Source organism: Schistocerca cancellata, chromosome 2 (assembly GCF_023864275.1).
Source record: "Schistocerca cancellata isolate TAMUIC-IGC-003103 chromosome 2, iqSchCanc2.1, whole genome shotgun sequence".
NCBI lineage: Eukaryota > Metazoa > Arthropoda > Insecta > Orthoptera > Acrididae > Schistocerca > Schistocerca cancellata.
In genome coordinates this window covers 72,985,075-73,011,070 of record NC_064627.1, presented here as the reverse complement: position 1 = coordinate 73,011,070, position 25,996 = coordinate 72,985,075, and the positions used below count along the sequence as shown (strand labels likewise).

At 45.6% G+C, this 25,996-nt stretch overlaps 1 protein-coding gene across 1 annotated transcript in view; it reads left to right on the top strand.

Moving 5' to 3' along the window:
- LOC126161341 (elongation factor G, mitochondrial) overlaps window positions 1-25,996 on the top strand; it is an 88,813-nt gene that overhangs the window by 6,324 nt on the left and 56,493 nt on the right. The window contains exon 4 of the mRNA XM_049917104.1: window positions 5,387-5,591. Within this exon, the coding sequence (XP_049773061.1) occupies window positions 5,387-5,591 (205 nt within the window). The remainder of the gene's footprint in view (window positions 1-5,386; window positions 5,592-25,996) is intronic.

The window sequence follows — 25,996 nt, the reverse complement described above, 5'->3', positions numbered from 1 at the left end:
GCACTTCCCTCCCTGTTGGTCCTGCACCACCTACTTCGGGAGCAATATACCCTAACCATCAGGGATTTCAGTCTCCACTTCTGAGCTAGAGAATTGTAAGGCTTCCTCGGCTCCGCTCACCGGGAGGGGTCCCTTGGGTCACTCCCTTCTCAGGTTTCTTCTAGTGGGAAAGACGGTCATCTTCAGTCCCGGAGACTGATTCAGTGAAGTCCTCCCAGCCAGGGAAACCCAAGGAATAGCCCGAGAAATTGAAAAAAAGGCCCCAAGAACAAGGAACTTGTGGTGACACCCACACCACCGCTACCTAAAAGTTCTGCGTCTGAGGATGGGTGGAGATTCTGGCATCAGCTGAGGACCTGGATCTCGCTGGACCCTCAGACACAATGGATATAGACTGCTTAGGCAAAATGTCAGTGGCAGCAGGTGACCCTGAGGCATAAACTGCCTCATTGAATGTTCCATGCCTTCCCAGTCTCACGATGATATCATCCTCCAGTGGAATTGCGGCGGATTTTTCCACCGCCTCGCTGAGCTACAGCAGCTGTTAAGCTTTACGCCTGTTTTCTGCATTGCCCTTCAGGAAACCTGGTTCCCAGCAATGCGGGCTCCTGCACTCCGCCACTATAAAGGATATTACAGGAACCATAGCGACTATAATCGAGTGTCAGGTGGAGTTTGCGTTTATGTCCTAAACTCAGTCTGTAGTGAAACTGTGCTCCTTCAAACCCCTCTTGAAGCTGAGGCTGTCAGAATTCGGACTACACAGGAAATAACTGTCTGCAGTGTACATCTTTGTCCAGATCGTGCAGTATCACTGAATGTATTAGCTGCACTGATTGATCAACTCCCTAAACCTTTCCTACTTTTGGGAGATTTTAACGCTTATAACCCCTTGTGGGGTGACGCTGTGCTTACTAGCCTAGGTGGAGAGGTCAAAACTTTATTGTCCCAGTTCGACTTCTGCCTCTTAAATACTGGGGCCGCCACACATTTTAGTGTGGCTTGAGGTAGTTACTAGACCATTGATTTATCATTTTGCAGCCCAGGACTTTTTCTCATCTATCCACTGGAGAGCACATGACGATCTGTGTGGTAGTGACCCCTTCCGCACCTTCCTGTCACTGCCCCAGAGTCAGGCCCACGGATGACTGCCCAGATGGGCATTAAACAAGGCAGACTGAGAAACCTTCACCTCTGATGTCACCGTTGACTCTCCCCCACATGGTAACATCGATGTGATGGTTAAGCATGTGACAACCACAATTGCTTCTGTGGCAGAAAACACTCTTTAGGGTGCCCCCGGCGAAAGACAGCGCACTTGCACATTGCCCTGACACAGCTCCTGGGCCGCATCTAATCCACCGTCAGGTGATTAAACGTCTCTCGTCTGACTACAAGCTCCATCTCATCATCATCTTCAACTGGATCTGGTGTGATGGTGTCTTTCCATCGCAATGGCAGGAGAGCACCATTGTTCTGGTGCTCAGACCAGGTAAAAACCCACTTGATGTGGATAGCTATTGGCCCATCAGCCTCACCAACGTTCTTTGTAAGCTGCTGGAATGTATGGTGTGTTGGCGGTTCAGTTGGGTCCTGGAGTCATGTGGCCTATTGGCTCCATGTCATGGCAGCTTCTGCCAGGGTCGCTCTACCACTGATAATCTTGTGTTCTCAACTCTGCCATCCAAACAGCCTTTCCCAGACACCAACACCTGGTTGCTGCCTTTTTTGATCTACACAAAGTGTATGACACTACCTGGCGACATCATATTCTTGCCACATTATACAGGTGGGGTCTCTGAGGCCCACTCCAGATTTTTATCCAGAATTTCCTCTCTCTCTGTACTGTCCATCTCCAAGTTGGTGCCTCCCATAGTTCCCCCCATATTCAGGAGAATGACATTCTGCAGGGCTCCGTATTGAGTGTCTCTCAATTTTTGTGGCTATTAATGGTCTAGCAGCAGCTGTAGGGCCATCGGTCTCACTTTCTCTGTATGCAGACGACTTCTGCATTTTGTACTGCTCCTCCAGAACTGGTGTTGCTGAGTGGCACTTATAGGGAGCCATTCACAAGGCGCAGTCATCAGTTATAGCCCACGGCTTCCAGTTTTAAGCTGCAAAGTCATGTGTCATGTACTTCTGTTGGCATCGTACCATTCATCCTGAACCAGGACTTTACCTTATTGATTCTTAGGACTGGTTCTCGAAACCTGATTGACTTGGCTGCCTCACCTTTGTCAGCTTAAGCAGAAGTGCTGGCAGCACCTCAGTACCGTCCACTGCCTGAGCAACACCAACTGGGGTGCAGATCGCTCTATGCTGCTGCAGCTCTATAGAGCCGTTGTTCAGCCTCGCCTTGACTGTGCAAGTCTGGTTTACAGTTCGGTGGTGCCCTCAGCATTGTGTTTACTCGACTCAGTGCACCTCTGTCGTGTTCGCCTTGCGACGGGAGCTTATAGAATGAGTCCGGTGCCCAGTGTCCTGGTGGAGCCCGGAGTCCCTCCATTGCAGATCCAATGTGCACAACTGCTTGCCAGTTATGTTGCACACATTTGTAGTTCTCCTGAGCATCCGAATTACCGTCTCCTTCTCCCACCCATGGCTGTTCATCTCCCGCATCGGCGGCCCAGGTCAGGGCTAACAATTGCGGTTCACGTGCGATCCCTTCTGTCTGAACTGGAGTCCGTCCCTTTACTGCCTCCCATCCAGGTCCATCTGCATGCACCTCCATGGTGTACATCTAGGCTGCAGATTCATCTGGACCTGTCGCATGACCCTAAGGACTCAGTTACTCCTACCACTCTCCGCTGTCACTTCCTCTTGGTTCTTGATGTGTTCTGGGGCTCTGAAGTGGTTTACACCAACGGCTCTATGGCTGACGGTCATGTTGGCTTCACCTACTCCACAGATGCCATTTCGATCAGAGCATTCCTTGCCCGATGGCTGCAGTGTATTCACCGCAGAGCTGGTGGCCATCTCTTGTGCACTTCTGTGTATTGACTCTTTGAGCAGCCTACAAACTATCGACCAGTGCTACCCTTGCCATCCTTTGGTAGCGTCCATCCAGGAGTCCATCTATGCCTTGGACCGGTCCCGTCTTTCAGTGGTGTTTGTGTGGACCCCAGGACACATTAGCAGCCCAGGCAATGAACTTGCTGACAGGGTGGACAAACAGGCTACGTTGAAACTGCTTCTGGAGATGGGCATCTCTGAACCTGACCTACGTTCTGACTTACGCTGTAGGGTCTTTCGGCTTTTGGAGACGGAATGGTATAACAGTACACACAAAAACTGCATGTCATTAAGGAGAATGTGTGGAAGACTTCCATGCGGGCCTCTCACAGGGAATCAGTTGTCTTCTGCCGGCTTCTCATTGGACACACTTGGGCGACCAATGGTTACCTCTTGCGGCACCCGGTTGACAGTGGCCCATATTCTGGTGCACTATCCCACTTTGACCGCCCAGCGACGAAATCTTGGGTTACCAGACTCGGTGCCGCTAATTTTATCTGACTGCGCCTCATCGGCTGATTTAGTTTTACGTTTTATTCATGAGGGTGGGTTTTACCATTTGATATAAGTTTTAGTGCATGTCCATTGCCCCTCTGTGTCCTCCACCCTAGTGCCTCAATGGATTAGGTTTTAATGTGTTGCAGAGTGGCTGCCTTCTCTTTTTTATTCTCATGGTCAGCCACCATGGTAATCTGGTTTTTTGTTTTAATCTCTTCACCCAGTTTCTTCTGTTTCTCTGGTTTTCTTGTCGCCTTTTGTCCATTTACATGTTTGTTGCACTTCATCATTGTTGTGATTTTTCCTTTCATTCCATTTTGAGTTGTCAGTCTCGTTTATTTTATTCTCACACTTTTGGCATTGTTTTATTCAGAACAAGGGGCGGATGACCTCGTAGTTTGGTTCCTTTCCCCCTCTTTTAAACCAACCAACCAACCATTCGTGAATGGTACATGGGGAGAAAGTACGTCACCAATGCTGCATATGAGGTCTAGTATTTTTGTTTCTCTCATCATGAGGTTTTGTGTGAGATGTGTGTAGGCGGAAGTAATATGTTACCGAGCTGTTCTTGGCATGCACAGTATTGGAATTTGAACAACAGTCGCTTCCATGAGGGAAAACTCAACTCTTGTAGCATCAGCTACTATTTACATTATGCTTTTGCACTTACAAAATGACAGTGACGAAATGTGCATCTCTTGTAATCTTCCCTGTGTCCAGTATTAACATTAACTAGTAATGGTCCCAGATTAATAAGCAACGCTCTAGAATTGGGAAGTGGTTAAATCAATCTTCCAAATTCTTTTGTGCGTGAATTACCTTTTCTTAGGTTTCTTTCAAGGAATCTCTCTCTGGGGCATCAATGCTCCCCACAACCAGTTTTATTGGGTCATACTATCATAGTATGTTCAAGATGAAGATGATATATCTTTTACACCTATAACTGCTTTATTGCATGAATGCCTTAGGTGTTGTACTCTTGTTCTGTTTAGGTCGGAAAGTGCAGGAGAAAGGCAACTCCTTTGGCTATCAAGCTGATCTGTAACGGGCAATCAAAAAGTTTCTGTTTGAGTGTGTTGTAGCATGTAAGCAAAATAGCATGACTCCGATAAGAGTATATAAGCACGAACTTGTAGGCAAGATTAGTGTGGCATTTGTATCTTTCTGACATGCATGTGGTAAATGCAGAAATGTTAACTATGGGGAAGTTATTACCAAATGCATTCAAACAGGATCAATGTATTATTAGTCTTTTCTTGGCAGCCAAAGGACAAACACCAGTAGACATTCATCAGAGAATGAAGAATGAATATGGGGCAGCATATCTGCCGCAAAACCACTATCGTGGAATGGTGCACCCATCGCAAATGCTGTAACCCAGAAGTTACGCCAACTGGATGGAAACAATACAGCGCCCGTCATTAGTCCTGATCTCATCGTGTATGATTATCATGCCTCTGATCCCCTGGAAAAAGACAGTGGAGGGTCAGCGATTCCTGTTGGACGACTATGATGTGTAGCAGTCAGCCAACAGAAAATATGTTAAGCTTCTTAGCAGCTAGACACAATTTTAATGAAGATTTGCTGACATAAGTGGAGAATCACTGCTTGTGGAGACTTTAATGCTAATCTTAAAAGAATTATGAACTCTGTGGCCTTTGTTTTTCAATTCTCTGAGTTCAAATTTTCTTCTCTTGGCTTTAGTTCATGCAATTTGAATGAACTCAAAATATTGTGTGGGTCATATTATCCAAATTAGTGTAGCTTTGTTTCCTGTAATAACACATGCAACAGTGTAGCCTACTTTCTTGTATATAATTAATTATCCATTTTCCTTTACATTCATCATCAATTTATTCCTTTTGCTGATTAACAGGTCACGTGGACTTTACTGTTGAAGTGGAACGTGCCCTCAGAGTTCTTGATGGGGCAATACTTGTCTTGTGTGCTGTAGGTGGCGTGCAGAGCCAGACCCTAACTGTAAACAGGCAAATGAAACGTTACAGTGTACCCTGCATCGCGTTTATAAACAAACTTGACAGGATGGGAGCAAATCCAGTCAGAGTTCTCTCACAAATAAGGTAAATAAGGTAATTATCTAACAAGACTGCAACAGACAAAGATAGCTATACTGAATTCATCTGTATTGTAATTGTTTTCAGAAACACTGAACAGAAAAAAGCCTTGAAAACTTATTGCATAGTTCATTTTATTAATTTTTTATATTATGTTGCATCTAATTTCTTGTCAATTTTATTACTACTCTTATGTGTGACACTCTATCTGTAACTCAGTGAGTGATGTAGTTCATCAGTTTATCAGCATACAGTTCTGTGGAGGTTGTTGTTATCAGGGAAAAGTTAAATCACTAGGAACACAATTGATCTCCCCAGAATGCTCACAACGTTTTTGTGGGTATGCGATTAATGAACATGTGCCCCTGAGACTTTACCATGCTCTGCTACTTCCATTACTCTTTCTGCATTGCGAGTCTAACCTATGACCATCTTCTTCCTCCCCTGAGGGGTTTAACCAGTAATTGTAGTGCTGCACCCTCCATAAGCATAGCCTCTGTTCATGTTTCAGCAAACACATTGAGTTTCATATAGAATAGGACTGTTGGTGTAACCATATAGGTTGTAGGGAGGTACAAACGTGTATTAAAAAAGAACATTAACCTCAAGATGTGCTACGTAGTGATTGGCAGAATGACTATTGTTACAAAACGATCATTAACTGGCAACCTCTGGGAAGCCCTCCACACATGAGTTGTATAAAATTTAATCAGGCAACTAGGGCTCTACATGTATAGACTTTATAAACCTTTGGCTGCTACGTAACATCATATTAAATAATAACTTCTTATGTGCACATGCGAGAACATACAACTTTGTTTCTCTTTCTTGTAAAACATAAAAGGGAACAAACGAGGGAACATCAAAGGCAAAGAATAAACAGTATTCAAATAGTTTATGTTTTTTTATGCTGACTGCTGAACTGTGCATAACTGTTTATTTATTTTGTCTATCTTCCCGTTCCCACGCAGCCCTCTCCCAGTAGAGCGGAGTTCCAGGTATGTGTGGAAAATTGTATCAGACCTTCTGACCTGCCCTTGTATAAATCACTAGTTGTGTGTCTTGTTCTTCTGCTGCATATCTTCCACCAGATTTGGTTTATTTGCTGTTCTGGAAGATGCTTGCACCTATTCTGGCACCATATTCCGCTGTGAGTCTTGTACGTCTTGATGCTTTAAGTCTTCCAGCAGTAAATGAGAAGGCTCCACTCGATCGACTGACACAGCACCGGTTTATTGTTAACCTGGAGCTTCATTGTGTGTGCCTTACATTGCTGTACTTTATAAAGTCCACTCTGCAATGGGCCTCTTACTGTGTTGGTTCATAACATCACATGTGAACACTTGCTTAAGTCTCTGTGCACCAATGACGGAGTGTCACCATGCCATTTCAACTGTTGTGGCTGGAGATTAGCCAGCTGTGCTTTAACCCTCTTCAATAAATGCAGTAAGCCAGTCTAACTCCTACACTCTTCAAAGAACTCACTAGGAAGGTGCAAGACTTCTCCGTGCAGAAGCTCTGCTGTGGATGCCCCTAGGTCTGGTTTGAAAACAGTGCACAGACCCAATAACACCAGTGGCAATGCTGTAGACTGTAATCTTTTCTGAAGATTTCCTCCCCTGCGGGTTCGGGGGTTAGAATGGGCCCGCGGTATTCCTGCCTGTCGTAAGAGGCGACTAAAAGGAGTCTCAAACTTTTCGGCCTTATGTGATGGTCCCCTGTTGGGTTTGACCTCCATCTCTCAAAATTTTCCGAAGAGCGAGCCAATTGGGGAAGGGCACCTTACTTGGTGCACTGTGTCCATCTTGCGATCAGACCTTTCGCCAGCTTATTCGCCGTTGAATTGCAGTCCTGCCCGCTCTCCATCTCTTGGGCATGACTACGTTCCTGTGTGGAGGTTACACCTTGCACTGTGCAGTGCCTCTTTCTGCACTGACGGCGACCATGGACCACATGTTACCTAACATCCAGCACGGTAGTCAGTCCGTTGTGGTGGGTCCGCCATGTACCCTGTTGGTTGTAGCCCCCTGACAACACAGGGATCACTCTACTGATGCCTGCGCCGTTAACTCCCCACGTATGCCAGGGAATAGATGCCTATCCTCCTGGGGTATCGGGACTCCCGGCAACGGCCATTCTGCCAGGTGGCTCTTGCTGCGGCTGGGTGGCGCCCGTGGGGAGGGCCCTTGGTCGGAGTAGGTGGCATCAGGGCGGATGACCCGCAATGAAGCGTGATACATCTTCTCTCGCTGGTGGCCAGCTGCCAGCAGTCTCTAAGCGTTCTCGGGCTCAATTTAATGCTCAGAAGTACGATCCGAAAACGTTCCCCTCCCTGGCCACACTGTGGGGGGAACGTAAGTCTCAGGATGGCAGTAGCAGTTATTCGCCCCGATTCTTAGTTTGTACGAGAGCTGATGGGGAGTCTTTTCTCTCCACAAAGCCTCAGTTCTTCGTCGAGCATTTAGAGGACAAGTTTGGGGAGGTGGAGGGCTTGTCCAAAATGCGCTCTGGGTCAGTCCTGATACAAACGGCATCCTCTGCCCAGTCACAACGGTTACTTGCTTGTGACAAGTTGGGGGATGTTGCCGTTACGATCACACCCCATAAGAGTTTAAATATGATCCAGGGAGTTATTTACCATAAGGGATCTTCTTTTGCAGTCTGATGACGAGCTGCGCGCCAATTTAGAGCGCCGAGGTGTACATTTCGTCCAGCGCGTTCATCGGGGTCCGAAGGAAAATCAGATTGCTACCGGTGCCTTCATCTTGGCCTTTGAGGGGGATACATTACCGGAAAAGGTCAAGGTGATGGTCTACCGATGTGACGTCAAGCCCTATATCCCTCCCCTGATGCGGTGCTTTAAGTGCTGGAAGTTCGGCCATATGTCTTCCCGCTGCACTTCCAGCCTCACATGTCAAGATTGCGGACGCCCATCACATCCCAATACTCCATGTGCCCCGCCTCCCATCTGTGTCAACTGCGGGAAGCACCATTCACCTTGCTCGCCAGACTGCCGAATCTTCCAGAAAGAGCGTAAAATCGTGGAATACAAGACCCTGGACCGACTGACCTATGCTGAGGCCAAAATTAAATATGACCAACTCCATCCCGTGAGAATGACATCTTCCTATGCCGCTGCTATAACCCCTGTGCTAGCCCCATCAGTTTCTCGAATTCCGGCCGGATCGACAAGTAGTACAACTCCTCCTGTCCCCTTGCCAGTGGGGGGGGGGCTCTACCCACCGGGTTGCTCCTGCACCACCTACCTCAGAAGCAATACCATCCCACCCATCGGGGACGTCCGTCCCCGCTCCCGCTTCTAAGCCAGAGAAGTGTCCAACTTCTTCGTCTTCTCACGTCCGCAAGGGGTCCCTTGGGTCCCTCCCTTCCCAGGTTTCCACCAGTGGGAAGGCTAACGACCGACAGTGGCGTAAGTGCCCACAGTCAGCTGGTCGTAGGGCTTCACAATCCTCCTCCGTCCCGGAGACTGAATCGGTGAAGCCCTGCCAGCCAGTGAAACCCAAGGAGCAGTGTGAGAAACCCAAGAAGAAGAGCTCTAAGCCCTAGGAACTCGCGGTGGCAGCCACCCCACCGCAACCTTCCAGCTCTGCGTCTGAGGATGAGGTGGAGATTCTGGCGTCCGCTGAGGACCTTGATCTCGCCGGTCCCTCAGACACCAAGGATAACACTAGCACAGGTGCTCAATCTGAGGCAGCAGGTGACCCAGCAGCGTAATCTGCCTTCCAAGTCCCGTCACGCCTTTCTCAGACATGGACAGTACCATCTTCCAGTGGAACTGCAGCGGTTTCTTCCACCACCGAGCTGAGCTCCGTCAACTTATCAGCCTTCACCCTTTCTTCTGCATTGCTCTTCAGGAAACTTGGTTTCCAGCAATGCGAACCCCCGCCCTCCGTGGCTATCGGGGTTATTTTAAGAACCGGGCAGCTTATGAAAGGGTGTGGTGGCGTCTGCATATATGTCCTTAACTCTCTTCACAGCGAGTCTGTCCCTCTACAAACACATTTAGAGGCTGTCGATGTTCGGGTGTGGACGCCACAGGCTGTTACCGTCTGCAGTCTTTACCTTCCACCCGATGGTGATGTTGCGCAGCATGTCCTGGTTGCGCTGATAGCCCAATTGCCGCCACCTTTCTTGTTATTGGGCGACTTCAACGCCCATAACATTCTGTGGGGTGGGTTGGTGGCGACAGGTCGCGGTGCCACCATTGAGCATTTCCTGGCACAGCTCGATCTTTCGCTTCTAAATGATGATTCCTTCACACACTTCAGCGTGGTGCATGGCACATACTCCGCCATCGTCCTTTCGATCTGCAGTCCTAGCCTCTTACCATCTGTCCAATGGAGAGTGCATGACGACCTGTGTGGTAGTGACCACTTTCCGATCTTTCTGTCACTGCCACGGTGACACTCTTCTGGGCGCCCTAGCAGATGGGCTATGAATAAGGCTGACTGGGACTTGTTCTGCTCCACTGCCGCTATTGAGCCTCTCTCTCTAATGATGACATTGATGCGGTGGTTCAATCGGTCACCACCGGCATCGTTACTGCCGCCAAATCTGCCATTGCCCGTTCTTCTGGGTCCCTTTGGCGGCGGACTGTGTTTTGATGGTCGCCTGAGATCGCTGAAGTGATTAAAGATCGCCAGCAGGCACTCCAGCGTCACAAGCGACATCCCTCCATAGACCACCTTATCGCCTTCAAACGGCTGCGTGCGCGAGCACATCTCCTTATCCGCCAAGGCAAGCAGGAGTGCTGGGAGCGGTATGTGTCCACCATTGGCCTCCATGTCACTCCATTGCAGGTCTGGGCCAAGATTCGACGCGTCTACGGCTATCGGACCCCTGTCAGCGTCCCTGCGCTCTCACTGAATGGAGCAGTTTGTACAGACTGACGAAATTGCCAACAGCTTGGCCGAGCATTTTGCTCTGAGTTCCGCTTCTTCCAATTACCCACTGGCCTTCCGCTCCATTAACGAGCGGATGGAACGTCGGAGCCTTTCTTTTCGCACCCATCATTCTGAATCCTACAATGCTCCATTCAGTGAGTGGGAATTTCACAGTGCTCTTGCCGCTTGCCCTGATACCGCTCCTGGGCCAGATCGCATCCACTGTCAGATGCTGACACACCTTTCAGTGGACTGCAAGCAACGCCTCCTCGACCTTTACAACCGTCTCTGGGTCAAGGGTGTGTTTCTGTCACAATGGCGGGAAAGCATTGTCATCCCCATTTTGAAACCGGGCAAGAGCCCTTTGGAGGTGGACAGCTACCACCCCATTAGCCTCACCAACGTTCTTTGCAAGCTTCTCGAATGGATGGTGAGCCGGCGCTTGAATTGGGTACTGGAGTCTCGGGGCTTTCTGGCTCCGTCTCAGGGTGGGTTCCGTAAAGGCCGCTCCGCCACTGACAATCTGGTGAGTCTGGAGTTGGCCATCCGTACTGCCTTTGCCCGCCGTCAGCACCTGGTCGCTGTCTTTTTCGACATGCGGAAGGCGTACGATACGACATGGCGTCATCACATCCTTTCTACGCTTCATGGATGGGGTCTTGGGCCCCTCTGCTGATCTTTATCCGCAATTTTCTGTCGTATTGTACCTTCCGCGTGCAAGTCGCAGCCTCCCATAGCTCCTCCTGAGTCCAGGAGAACGGGGTACCACAGGGATCTGTCCTCAGTGTCTGCCTGTTTTTAATTGCAATAAACGGGCTCGCTGCAGCGGTGGGAAATTCTGTCTCCGCTTCCCTGTATGCTGACGACTTCTGCCTTTACTATAGTTCTATTGGCATTGCAGCTAATGAACGTCAGCTACAGGGCGCAATCCGCAAGGCGCAGTCTTGGGCTGTAGCGCTTGATTTTCAGTTTTCGGCTGCCAAGACCCGCGTTATGCATTTCTGCTGGTGCCGAACGGTCCATCCTGAGCCACGGCTTTATTTTGACGGCGAACTTCTTGCTGTGGTGGAGACCCACAGGTTTTTGGGTTTATTTTTTGATGCCCGATTGACTTGGCTGCCTCATATTCGGCAGCTTAAACAGGCGTGTTGGCGGCATCTAAATGCTCTGCGATGCTTGAGCCACACCAGCTGGTGCGCCAACCGATCTACCCTGTTACGGCTCTACCAGGCATTGATCCAGTCTCGTCTGGATTATGGGAGCCTGGCTTATGGCTCCGCATCCCTGTCTGCGTTGCGGGTGCTGGACCCAATCTTACACAGCAGAATACGACTTGCCACTGGTGCCTTCCGGACCAGCCGTGTGTACAGCATACTAGTGGAGGCAGGTGTCCCTCCCTTGCGGTTACGGCGCCAACGTTTGCTGGCCACTTATGGTGTCCATGTTTTTAGCTTGCCCGGGCATCCAAACTATCGTCTCCTGTTCCCGCAATCGGTCGTCCATCCGCCAGAACGTCAGGTTGTACGATCGCGGTCCGCGCCAAAGAGCTTCTCTCCGGGCTTAGGGTTTTCACTGTTCCACCTCCTTTCCAGGCCACTTTGCGTACACCCCCATGGTGTGTTCCTCGCCCTTGCCTTCGGCTCGACTTGGCACAGCGCCCGAAGGACTCAGTCCCTCCAGAGGCCTTCCGCCGCCACTTTTATTCCATCCTGGCCATGTATCAGGGCTCTGGCGTTGTATACACTGACGGTTCGATGATTGCTGGTCGTGTTGGTTATGCGCTAACTCTAGGGGACCATTCTGAACAACGTTCCTTGCCGGATGGCTGCAGCGTTTACACTGCTGAGCTGGTCGCCATCTTTCGTGCCCTAGAGTATATCCGCTCCTGCTCAGGTGAGCCCTTTGTTATCTGTAGCGATTCCCTGAGCGATTTACGAGCTCTCGACCAGTGTTTCCCTCATTCTCGTCTGGTGATGGCTATCTATGAGTCCCTGCATACTCTTGCCCGTTGTGGCCGCTCTGTGGTCTTTGTGTGGACCCCCGGTTATGTCGGTATCCTGGGCAATGAACGTGTTGACAGCCTGGCCAAACAGGCCACCAGTGAACCCACTCTAGACATTGGCCTTCCGGAGACTGATTTGAGGGCAGTCTTATGCCGCAAAGTTATCTCGCTTTGGGACGCTGAATGGCGCAGTCTGGCCACCCCTAACAAACTCCGTGCCGTCAAGGAGACGACGACTGTGTGGCACTCCTCCTTGCGAGTCTCTCGCAAGGAGTCTGTCGTCCTCTGCCGACTGCATATTGGGCACACACGGATGACCCACGGCCACTTATTGCGCCGTGAGGACCCCCCCTCTCTGTCGCTGCGGCTCGGCATTGACAGTGGTCCACATTTTGTTGGACTGTCCACTTTTATCTGTGCTCAGGCAGACGTTTGCGCTGCCTGACATGCTCTCTGCCCTTTTAATAGATGACTCTGCCATGGTGGACTTAGTTTTGTGTTTTATTCGGTCAGGGGGTTTTATTGTTTAATCTGAGTGTTTATGTTTTTTAGTGTTGATTCTGGCTTTTAGCCTCTGATTTTAAACTGAGTTTTTAATGTGTTCTTGGTGGTTGGCTTTTCCTCTTTTTTTCTCTATTGTCGGCCAACCATTGTCACACTCTGTGTGTTTTAATTTGTTTTGTCTGATCTCTGTCGGAGTATTTCTTGTCCTGTGTCGTCTGCTGTCTTTTATGTTGTTGGTTTTTTATTCTCTTTGGGTGGTTTTTTTGGAAAAAAGGACCGATGACCGTAGCAGTCTGGTCCCTTTAATCCCACAAACCAACCAACCAACCAATCTGAAGATTTAACAGGAGTAAGATTACAATAAACTTTTTAGTTTACTTACCCTTTTCTTGTAGACTTAGCTCCAGTTGTCCTTGTCCAGGGGTCTGATCCTTGAAACTGAAATTCTAACATTATAGGTTCTCATTGTTGTACATTAATTTATTTTGTCACATTTTAATATATCACACAGTCTTTTAAATTTTCCCATTAACAAAGTCGAAATTACATTGTTTGCCCAAATACAAAAAATGTGTCTTAATCACATCAGAGGCATGCTTACTACTACTTCACTCTGCGGTAATAACAGTATTCCAAAGGGTTTACAATTTTTCTTGACAAATGAATTTCTGTTACGTTCAATTATTATTTCATAAATGAATCCAGAAATAAACATAATAAGCAGTACTTGATTGCATAATTAATAATAGAAATTTTAAGTGTGTCAAATATTTTGTAATTTCAAATGTTTCCAGGGGAAAAAAATTGAGTGTACGTTCATAGCTAGTACATATCAGTTGTTGCAATGAAAGTAAAGTAATTACTTTTCAAAAATTTTAGCTTGAAATATAATATATTGTGTATAAAATTATATGAAATTTTTCATAAAAGCAACAGCGATAATATTGACCTGTTTAAAATTCAAAAAATATTACTGGTATTGACTACTACTGTTGAGAAAAAGTAATGCTAGAGGAGGATGTCCCTTTAGGAGACCAACTGTCACCATGGCACATCAATGCAGCCTTAAGTGTTTTCTGCCATTGCTATCATTGCTTTACTTTCTGGACGATAACTTGTTCTATGGTGACGTCAGAGTCCACAAATGTTTGTCAGTTCAAGAAAAGGATTTGCACTGACAATCCTGGTCAGTCATGACTTGCACGGGGCATTCAAATCTTGCTACCTATGTCACCAAGAAATTTCGACTTTGTCTCTGCTGATATGTCTTGAATCGATATGGTTTCTGCCCACCTCGTAAACCTGTCAATTGCTGCTAGCAGATAACAGTAACCTTCAGACACCAGTAGTGGACCAAAGATGTTGAGGTGCACGTGTTCAAAACGACCAGATGGTTCATCAGAGTGCCCCACTGGTTTTTTCACATGACATCCCACATTATAATGTTGACAGGCAGAGTATGCCTGTGTCCACCTTCAACACTTATTCCTCACTCCAGGCCAAACAAAGCATTCCATCAGCAACTTGTTCGTGTACCTGGATGAGCCAAATACCTCGCACCATAAACATTCAGAAATGAATGGTCTATGTTTTCCTTGTGAGGTATCTCACATATTTTAATTTCATCACCTTCCAGACATATTCCTGCAGTCTCAACAGTGTAGAGGTACTCTGCCAAAAATGTGAAGTTGTATGTCTTCTCATTGCTCTCTTGCCCGCCTCGCATAATCCACAGAATTGGTTCTCGCCGCAACACTTGAGAAATAGTTTGATACAATATTCCCTGCTCCTTTTACACGACATAAGTCAATGGTGAACAGACTTATTTACTCTGTCTGAAGTGCCTAACTGACAGAGTGTCTGTATGCTTGCTGAACGCAAAGGAGAGTGGTTTGTGATCTGTGAACACTGAAAATGGTCAACCATCAACATAAGGTCAAAAGTGCCTTTTTGCTGCGTATACTGCTAACAGTTCTCGGTTTTACACACTCCAGTTCCTATGTGCTTCCATGAGTTTTTGTGACAAAAACCCTAATGGCTGGCAGTGCCCAACACACCCTTTATGCAACGCTGCTCCAATGGCTGGCTGATTTGGATCGACTGTTTTAGGTAGTGTTGCATCTCTTTCAGGATGGGCCAGTAAAACCGCTTGCTTCAGACTTGTCTTGATCTGTTCAGAGACTTGCTGCATGCAAAGTATCCAGTCTAGCTTGTGATGTTTATTGGTATTAGGATCTGTCACCGCCTCTGCGAGTGGTGCTTGTAAAGGAGCTGCTCCCAGCAGATGTTGTCAGTAAAAATTTACAACACCTAGTAACTTACATAATTATCACAAATCCAATGGCCAAGGTGTTTGTTATATGAATTTTGCTTTCTCTTCCAATGCACAGATGTTGTCTGCTGGAACTGTGTGAACCAGGTATGTCATGTGGATTTTTTTGCAAGTTGCACTTATTTTCATTAATTATCTTCCTGTATCTACATAGTCTATCAAAAACTGCTTTAAGCTGCACCTCATGGAGATTTTATGTCGCTGAAAACACCAGTATGTTGTCAAGACAGGCGAAGGTGAAGTCTAATCCTCATAACGCCTCATCAGTGAAACATTGCCACATTTTTAAGGCCAAATGGCATACGTCTTTTTTAATAGGCATAAAGGGGAGACTCATGCACTGTCAGATTTTCGTATCACTCCTTTTTCTAACATACGTTTGAACTCGGCCTTTGTGCCCATGAATGTGCTGCTGCCAATCTTCTCACTCTAAAAGAGACTGGAGGGCTTGGCACTGTGTTTATGTGATGAATCGTGTTATGTGCCACTGTGGTCGGTATTTGTGTGGTCAGGTCCATGCGCTGGTCTACCTCTGTCACTTGTACCCAACTACCTCCTCTTTCTCTGAATTTTCCTAGAAACCCAGTCGCCACTTCTTCTCCTTTCCTGAGTCAAGCCAACAGAATATTGGTGGTGTTACTGTATGCGTACAGAAAATCTGCTCCTAAGACTGGTTCTGGCATATCCGTCACTACAAATGTGCAATGACAAGTACAAGGGCTATCCACAAAGTACATTACGTTTTCGTTTGTGTCCGTTAGGGGCAGGGCTAGCGCGGCCATCTTGGTGTCATGGCATTCCGCCGCTCAGTCGGCATCCTGGCGTGCTAGTGAGAGGTTCGTGCTGTACTCTGTTGAGTTACTGTGACAATTTGAATTGTCAGCGTTAATTGAAAATGCTGCGAAGTGTGAAGTGCGTGCTGTAATAAGGTTTCTGACTGCAAAAAACTGTACACCGAGAGAAATCTATCGGCAGCTTTGTGAAGTGTATGGGGACAACATAATCACTGAAGGTGGAGTGCGTCAATGGGTCATAAAATTTAAAAATGGCCAAACTAAAGTTCACAACGAAGAGTGAAGAGGAGGACCCAGCATAGTGACTGCCGAACTTGTCGAAAAAGTCGATGCCGCGGTCTGTGAAAACCGTAATTTCATAATAACGGAACTCTCTATGAGTTTTCCACAAGTTTCGCGAAGTTTGTTGCATGAAATCGTCACCGAAAAGCTTGGTTACCACAAGTTTTGTGCAAGATGGATACCAAAAATCTTGACAGAGATTCACAAAAATCAGCGAATGGCTGCAGCGTTAACGTGTTTGGACGCTTATGAGAAAGATGGCGACTCATTACTCGATCGCATCGTTACTGGTGACAAAACATGGGTTAAGCATGTGAACTGAGAGACAAAATTGCAGTCAATGCAGTGGGGGCACACAAATTCCCCCCAAAAACCCAAGAAATGCATGCAGACAATGTCGGCAAGGAAGGTGATGACGACTGTCTTTTGGGACAGAAAAGGTGTGATTTTTGTGGATTTCCTGGAAAGAGGCACTACAATAAACTCTCAAAGGTATTGCCAAACTCTGCACAACCTCAGAAGAGCAATACAAAACAAGCGCAGGGGAAAGTTGGGCTCAAAGATCTTGCTGATTCACGACAACGCCCGGGCCCACACGGCAAATGCCACTCGTGAAGTTCTCGAATCTTTTAAGTGGGAGTTGTTTCCTCATCCGCCATACAGTCCTGACCTGGCACCAAGCGACTTCCACTTATTCCCAGCAATGTAGAAGTGGTTGGCTATGCAGCGTTTTGATGACGACGCACAGCTTCAAGAAGAGGTAACCACGTGGTTGAAGGCGCAGGCGGCCGAATTTTACGACAAAGGAATTTCCAAGCTCGTCCATCGCTACGATAAGTGGCTTAATTTAAATGGCAACTATGTAGAAAAGTAGTATTTAAGTGTGGCTTTAATATAATAAAAAATAATTTAAAAAATTTCCAAAACTTTATTTATTTTTAATTCCAAAACATAATGTACTTTGTGGATAGCCCTCGTATTATGAAAACCTAAATTCACACCTTTGCTGCAGCCACCATACATTGTTATCAGATGTTTGCTGCTGTGAGGCGAACTAACAAACTGTCCTTGAGTTACATATCTCTGTCTATTGGCAATGTGCTTACGTCAGACCCAGTGTCTACCAGATAATAACGTAAAGTTTTCCTGGTGCTCAGCCACAAGTAGATGAATGGATGCAGTGGCGTAGCAAAATGTTTGTGGACGAGGCTATAGCTGTGTCAGTCATTCTTCAATGCAGCTTACAGTGACAGTGTTTCTTGTGGTTGTGTTGCAAGTTGTCAACCTAGCTTTGTCACCTCAATCTTTGGAAGACATCACAGTAACACCATCTGGGGTAAAAGAATTTGCATCATTCTCTCTCCCATCTCACAAAGGTGGGCATACACAATTCATTACCATACTGCCACCATATCGTTGTAGCATGCTCCCCTTCACTTACAAACTAAACGCCCATCACAGAACTTCACAAAATGCAGCATAAGACCACTACAATAAAATAGTAGCACAGTCATCATATGTTTTACTCATAAAACTACTTCATTTATCCTGCCCTGCTGATATATCTAGATTTAGATGCAGATATCTATTGGTGTAATCTGGGTTCTCAAGCTACTCTGCATACATCCTGCTAGTCGGCTCCCTTTTTTTTCCCCCTTCACTGGTAACATCACTGGTATTTATGGCAGAGCATCCACAGTTCTCTTAAGCTTGATGCACCCTACATGAACAATGGAAGTTTTTGTTGATAACTGTAACTTCACATTCACAAATGAAGTCATTTCTATGACTTGATATTGCCTTTGGTACTGAGTGAAGAAATTTTTTTTTATTTTACCCTTTGGTCTGCAGGGATTCACCAGGATAACCCATTGACTGATTTTGTACTCAGGTAATTTGTCAACATATTGTCCCACTTGTTCTTGACATTTGAGCGGTATCATATTTACTTTTTTCGTCCATTTCCAAACCTCCCATAATGTCTTCACAAACTTCTTCACCAACTTTCCATTTTTTCCTAATTTTAGACTTATTCACTTCAAAAGGTGTTGCCATCTTTCTACTGTATAACAATTTTGTATAGTGAAAGTCCAATGCTGCTGTGTACTTTAGAAGTGTACGCAACTGTGACGTAATGCAGGTAAACATCCTAATCATTCTAGTGGCTGTATATATAACAACTTAACATCTTGCCAACAGTATGATGTACACATTCCCTTCTCCCATTTGATGGGGGCCTGGTGGGGGTGGGAAAAGGTCTAGTTCTGAGCTTCTGCATCTGCAATAGAGAGCATAATTGTTTAATCAACTCAAAATAAAGTTGGTGCCATGGTCTGTAATTATTGTCAGGAATGCCAAATTTCAGTAACCAGTTGTTTACCGTAGTCTGTGCCACTTTATTCGCATGTTGCTTCGTGATTGCAGTTGTGACATAATTTGAAAAGTGGTCTATGATGGTTAACACATTGCGGTTACCTGCCAGTTTTATGTTGAACAGACCCAAAATGTCCATTCCCACCATTTCAAATTATTTTGATGCCTCTGGTAATATCTCTGGTACTCATTGATAACTCAGATCAGCATGTTGTGCACGAGGGATACCATTCCTCACATACTGGTAGACATCCTGCCTCCGTGTCCCCTGCCAGTGTTACTCAGCTGTTCAATCATTAGTTATCCTTTGCTCTGTGGTACCTGTTAATGCATGGTCATGTGCTTCCATCAACACTTCAGCCTTCAAAGCTGAAGATATCTCAATATGTGGCTTGCACTTCATCATCCTACACAATAGCCCCTTGTGTGTTGCGAATTGTGGCTGTGTGCTAAATAACTGGCAGTCTTTGTGTCGGCAATCTGCACTTCTTGCCACACGGCTAAGTTTCTGCCAATCTTTCTGTGCAAGCCATCAACATTGCTGTTTTTCCTGCTGCATCTTGTAATAGAATTCACTAAGTTTTAAAACACAGTGTGTTAATCAACTCGAAGGATCTTCAATTCCTGTAAACCACTTTAATGCTGCATAGTCCATCATAAATTTGTATTTCCAACCATATAGGTAACAACAGAAATAGATAATACCATGTATAACACTCGCCGTATCTTTCTCTGTGATTTTGTAATTCCATTCACCTTTATTCAACTATCTCAATGTATGTGTGCTACTGGGTGTTCCCTGCCTTCTGTGTCGTAACTTAGAATACACCCAATTGCGTGATTGCTTGTGTCACAGGAAAGGGTAGATTCCTTCTCATAATATGCATATATTAATGTTGGCTGGTCTTTAATGCTTCTTTATATTTCTCAAATCTGGTCTGACAGTTGACCACTGGAATTCCACACTTTTCTCAACAAGTGAGTTGACTGTCTAGCAATTTCAGCAAAATGAATTTTCTATACTAATAACACAGTCTTAGAAATGATTGAAGCTGCTTGTTGTTTGTGGCAGTAAGAAATCAGGGACAGCACGTAACCTTGTCAGCCTTGATGCCATCTTGGCTAATCACATGACCTAAATAGTTTACCTCCATGGATGTAAAGCGACATTTTCCAATACTTAATGTTAAACATGCCGAACACAACCTCTTGAACACTTCCTCCAGTCACTGGGCATGCACCTTTAGATCTTTAGAAGACACAGTATCTTCCTCTAAATGGACTGTATACTTGCCATGGCTTTAATCTCCTTAGTGCTACATTCAGTAACCTCTGCAATGTGGCTGGTGTCTTTTTGAACCTGAATGGCACCTGTGTATACTGATTGTGACCTCATGGAATGGTAAATTCAATCTGCGGCCAATCATCTGGAACCGATTCTAATCCATAATATCTACTCTCCAACTCCATTGTGGAAAAGTATTTACATTCACCTAGGTTGTCCAAAGTTTCTGTTAAGTTCAGCGTAGGATATGCATCCTTGATTGTTCTTGTGATTAGGTATTTTTAATCACAACAAAATTTGTATTTCTTTGTTCCATCTGGTAATTTCTTTGGGACAATGATGGCTGCTCCCCCTGGAACATCACTCTCCTCAGTATGGCATCAGCTAATTGCTGACTGATGAATTTTTCTTACACATTGCAGACATTTGAGTATTCTGTACGGCTTTCTCTAGACTGGGGGTTATTCCACATCTGAATATTTTGCTAAGACATGGGTGTCACTGGTATTGGGCCACTAGGATTGAACAAATCTGCAAATCGTACTGATAGAATTTCCATAGCAGACTTATCCTTTCCTTTTAAATGCTTTACCTCATTGTCTAATACAGATGCATTGATGATTTGCTTGTGGCAAATGTTCCCACTCGACCTATCCAAATCATCCCCATCTACGATGTTCAAATTGGCAATCAGTAGGCATCTTGACTGATCTTCTTCGTCAGATCCAGAATTATCTACACTCATTGCAACTGTATAATATCCATTTCCTGTGTGTTTGCCACATTTCTACACAGAAAACAGTGCAAAGTATCCAGTTCATCATCAAGTTCTAATGGCTCTATAACACACAACACATTGTCCCTTAGGTCAACACTCGCCCACAGTAATTTTCCTGTACCTTTCAGTACTATATCATGCAAATTGAGCTTTAATGAATGTGTGTGCAATTTATTCGCTTCCACCTTCATGATCACGAGCCTTGTGACACTGTATCACTTGCAGCGGTTGTCCCCAGCTGCAAAAACATCTCACTGAGATTGGAAGTATGCTGGGATATATCACCTTTTTCTTGATGCTTATTAAGAAAATCCAGCCCGAGGTTGTGCACTATCCCTCACTGACAAGGGATAATACTTCCATATAATCCTGAAAATACAGAAATTTGTCTGTACTGACCTGAATGATACAAAATCATTGTCCTTACTCCACATAATCTACATTGTGGAGACTTCAGTTTCTGCCTTCCCAGGAGGTCTGGACTAGTTACTGAAACATAAGCCCCTGTGTCCAATAAATACCTATGTTCCATTCTGTTTACCATCCCAGCCAAGCTTCAATCTGCCATTGCAAATGCTTTTTCAGCGTTCTGTTTTACTGGAAATGATGTCTAGCAGTTGAGGAATTCCTGATGGCGTGTAACAGGCACTTGCCATGATGCCGTCCACTGTGCTTTTTACTTGACAGACTCGTGCCCAATGCCCCACCGTGCTAACTTCATAACATTGCGGTTAGCAGCATCGTTTCTGAACATGGCCTGTACTTCCATGCGTATAGCATTTTACCTCTGAGCAAAAAACACTATGCTTATGCTGCCCCCGAGTCACTATGTCCACCTACTTAACTTGCGTAACAGCCTTAATGCCAGCAGTCCAGTCCTTTTGATTTTCCATCCATATTATCATCAAAAATACATCAAGTGCCCTTTGTTCTGCCTCTTGTAGAATAATTTTACCTGTCTCTTCATTCTGCATCAGTTCATAGGTATGTCCATTGATTTTTCTGATTGTTTCTAAGAATCCCTGCACCAATTTGTTTCATTTCTTAGACATTTCATTAAATTATTCGCTGAAGAATCTACACTATTCTGTTTCAAAGTTGTTCAAATGCGTGCACCTTATTTAACCCCACAAGCTACATGGCGTACATATTTGTATCATATACTACTTATAACTTAGCCATAAGCAAATGTACATCGCCTGGCCAATTACCCAGACTAGCAGCAGCTTCCAGGTTGTCAGTAAACATTAACACACATGTAGTTGTAGTCAGTATTCTTCTGGATCTTTACTGCATTGTCAGTGTGTAAAACTTCTGCTATTGTAAGTGTCCTTCCTCATGATACTATTTTCACTAACTGCTGAATGAGAAAAGTTTGGTTCTTACATACTGGCAGAAGAGGCTGTTATCAAACTCTGGCTATTCAGGATGAGGAGGAGTGGTGTTACACATCGTGTATTGGTGTTTTCATTACTTCGTTTCATTGGTGTGTTGGTGTTGGTTTGGGGGAAGAGACCAAACAGCGAGGTCATCGGTCTCATCGGATTAGGGAAGGATGGGGAAGGAAGTCGGCCGTGCCCTTTCAAAGGAACCATCCCAGCATTTGCCTGGAGAGATTTAGGGAAATCACGGAAAACCTAAATCAGGATGGCCGGACGCGGGATTGAACCGTCGTCCTCCCGACTGCGAGTCCAGTGTGCTAACCACTGCGCCACCTCGCTCGGTGTTTCATTGGTGGAAGTAAGGGTTCTTGATTGGTGTTTGCTTTATTGCATGCCACTGGTGGAAATAGGCAAATGGAAAATAGGTCGGCAGTTGTGACTTGACATTTCACTTGCCTACTAGTGCTGGCTGAGGCGTGCCAGTACTCTGTGTACCTTCAGCCGGTGTGGTCTCCAGCACACCTGCGTTTGTTGCTTTGAATGAGTTTTTGTACTGTAGCACTGTTACTCCTGGCAACCAAGATGCCAGAAGTTGGTACCCATCCTCTTTATTCATGTTGGTGGGCGACTTGGCTGTTTCTAATTTTCGTCCTGAAGGCAAGAGGCTGTTTCAACAGTATACAGGAATCTCAGAATTCAATCTCTCTGCCTCACTCATCATGGTGTTCTGCCAGCAATGACTTGATGTGTTGTCTTAGTTGGGTATATCTTTCGTGTTCAGATACCCTCGTGTTGATGGCCCAGAATGCTGGCTCCAGTATTTTGATGACAAGAAAGCCCACCAGTATAGACAGGTACCTACATGCCTCCACCAACCACCACCCTGTGCAGGAGAAATACGCCCTGCACACTTTAAGCAAGAGCGCCCCAGGATCAGCGAAGGTGGTGGTCTGAAGGCTAAACTAAAAAACCTCAGGTTCACTGTTGCACCTAGTGGTTATGGGATGAAGATGATAGATAAAACTATGGTGGCAAAGGATGAATGCAGGAGGGAAGTGCAGAAGGAAACACAAATCATCATCCTACTACCATATGTTCAAGGGGTTACTGAACATGTCGTCAAAATTCCCGTCAAGTAGGTATCAAGCTGATTTTTTGAAGCAGCAACAGAATAAAAGATTTCTTGGTGCAGTGAAATATGCGGTTGACATGCTAAATGCTACTGGAGTTTACGAAATCAGGTTTGAGTTTGGACTAGTGTATGTAGGTGAGGAGCATCCATCAGCACATCGGAATCTGAACATGAAAGATTTATCCGATTTAGACAACATATCAAGTCAGCATTGGCAGAACAGCAGGAAGAGTGTGGCAAACAGATATAATTTTGAGAAGCCTGCATACAGGTGAAACAGCTTTTTATGTTCAGGAGGAAGATTAGAGGCGATAAAAATAGCCAAGTGAGCTGCCAACATGAATGAAGAGGACAAGTGCTGCCTTTTGGCATCTTGGCTGCAAGTAGTATCAGCCCTATGGAATGGCAGCTTTTGCGAAGCAACACACACAGGAGACCACAGAGCCCTGGCACACCTCAGCTGGCACTATGCAGCAAGGAAACAGTGCTACTTCACAACTGCCACCCGTCTCCCATTTGCCTGTTTCCACCAGTGGCAAGAAATAAAGCAAACATCAATCAATGAACTCTATTTCTACCAATGAAAAGAAAGAATGCAAACACCAATAAATAACACCAAACACCCCTCTTACTCATGCTCAATACCCTGCCAGAGTTCAATAACAGCCTCTCCCATCAGTATGTAAGAACCAAACTTGTTTCATTCAACAGTCATCAGACGAAGGCAACTTGTACATCATAGGTTTTACACATTGACAATGAAGTCACAGACACAGAACAATTCTATTGACTTTGACAATGGCTACAGAAACCTATGCTTGCATCCTTACTTGGTTTTCCCAGAAAAAGAGCCACTAAACCATCCGCAATGTGGTTCACAGAAGGAGCTGGTATACCGACTGAAGCTCTTGCCTTCACCATTGTGGGTTGTTTATACTCACTTTATGCCATTAAAAGGTCTGGCTGCATTGTAACATGGCATTCTTCTGCATTGGTTCAGCCATCCATATCGTCAAAACTTCAACTGTGTTCTTGCATCGTCATTGCTTGTGTTTCTGGCATTTGCGCAACCTCTATCTAACAATACAATACAATATACTTAAAGTACATGCAAAGCAAGGATTTCCTCTACAAACACTTGGATTGAGATACAAGAAAAATGACACTAATTCTTATGACGATCATAGTCCATTGAGATTCTGAGCACTGACTTACTTCATGTCCATAACGTCTGTGTATCCCACACATAACTGGCACTGCCTACTTACACAGTAATTTATGACCCATTAAATTACAGTATTGGTATATGACTGCCTGCAAATAATATGCTTTACAATTCCCCTTAAACTGTGAAAACTTTACAGGTTCATCTGCTTTTGTGAATTACGCCATCAGATTTCTATGCTTGTCCTGTGTAATTCATCATGGCTGTGGGCAAAAAAAAAAAGACGACTAAAATAAAAACTCATCCACGAAAACCATACTGCCGAACTGCACGCGGCAGCCAGAGACACGATCCTGGTTATTTACCCCTACTGTCACCACCTGCAGTGGCTGGTATGGTTGGCTCCTATTGTGGATGATGGAACAGGGCAATTGGAGGTCAGGATGCTGGTAGTCCACCACACAGAGCGGGGTAGCAGTGAGTGGTTGCCTGGTAGTTGTATGATGTATCATCAAGAAAACAGTCTTGTTAAACCATTCATTTATTACTCAGTGTTACACTAGTTGTGACAATGTCCAGAGAGGTTAATGCCTGCAAGATGTAAGCTGTACACAGCTGGCAAGGAATGTACTATGGTTAGCATGAGGATAATGGTCATAGGCTGCCAGCAGTTTTGTGCAGGCAAGGAAGCAATGATGCCATCAGCAGGGCAAGTCTGCTGACACCAACAAACAATGTCCCACAATGCCTTGCTGCCTAGCAACAGCCAAGCAGCTCCAGATGAGGCCATGGTGTGTGAGATCACGTCGTGGACCCATTGTACAAGACACAGCTCCCAACTGCAGTGTCTACCCATACAAGCAGGGGCAAGCAGGAAGGAGTTTTCTTGCCCAAGTTATGATGGATGAGTGGCTGCATGGCCCTAGTCTTGAGCTGTAGACTTCTGAGGTAGCAGGCCAACAGCATTAGACTTGGCAAGAACAGCAGTGCTGCAGTTGGCAATGGCTAAGTTTGGAGAGAAAAACCTGTAGTACTGTGGAGACTGCTATAGGTCTTTCCTTGGTACTAGGTGCTGGCAAACTGCAGTACCTCTGACTATAAATTAAGAATATTTATGCAGTCCTGGCATGTGCTCATTTTGCTAAGACACTGGGTTCCACCACAAGTCACAACAGAACTATGGTGCGGACATGAATTAATCAGGCCATCCACTCTATGTTGGTGCTACCTTTCTGCTATGTCAGTACTATTCCACTGGTTCTCTGTATGCTTGGTGACAACACAAGGCAGCCATCTTGCCACCTTAGCAACAATGCTCACTGCATCAGCAGGCATCTCCTGAGGTAACTTTGATCGGTCAGCCCTACTTGACCTGTTTGCCTGGCTTCATGTGTTTACCAAGGAAAGAATGTCAATTTCACTCAACCATGTCAAGTAAGTTATTTGCAGCTAAACATTGGATATGCAGAGAACTGCAG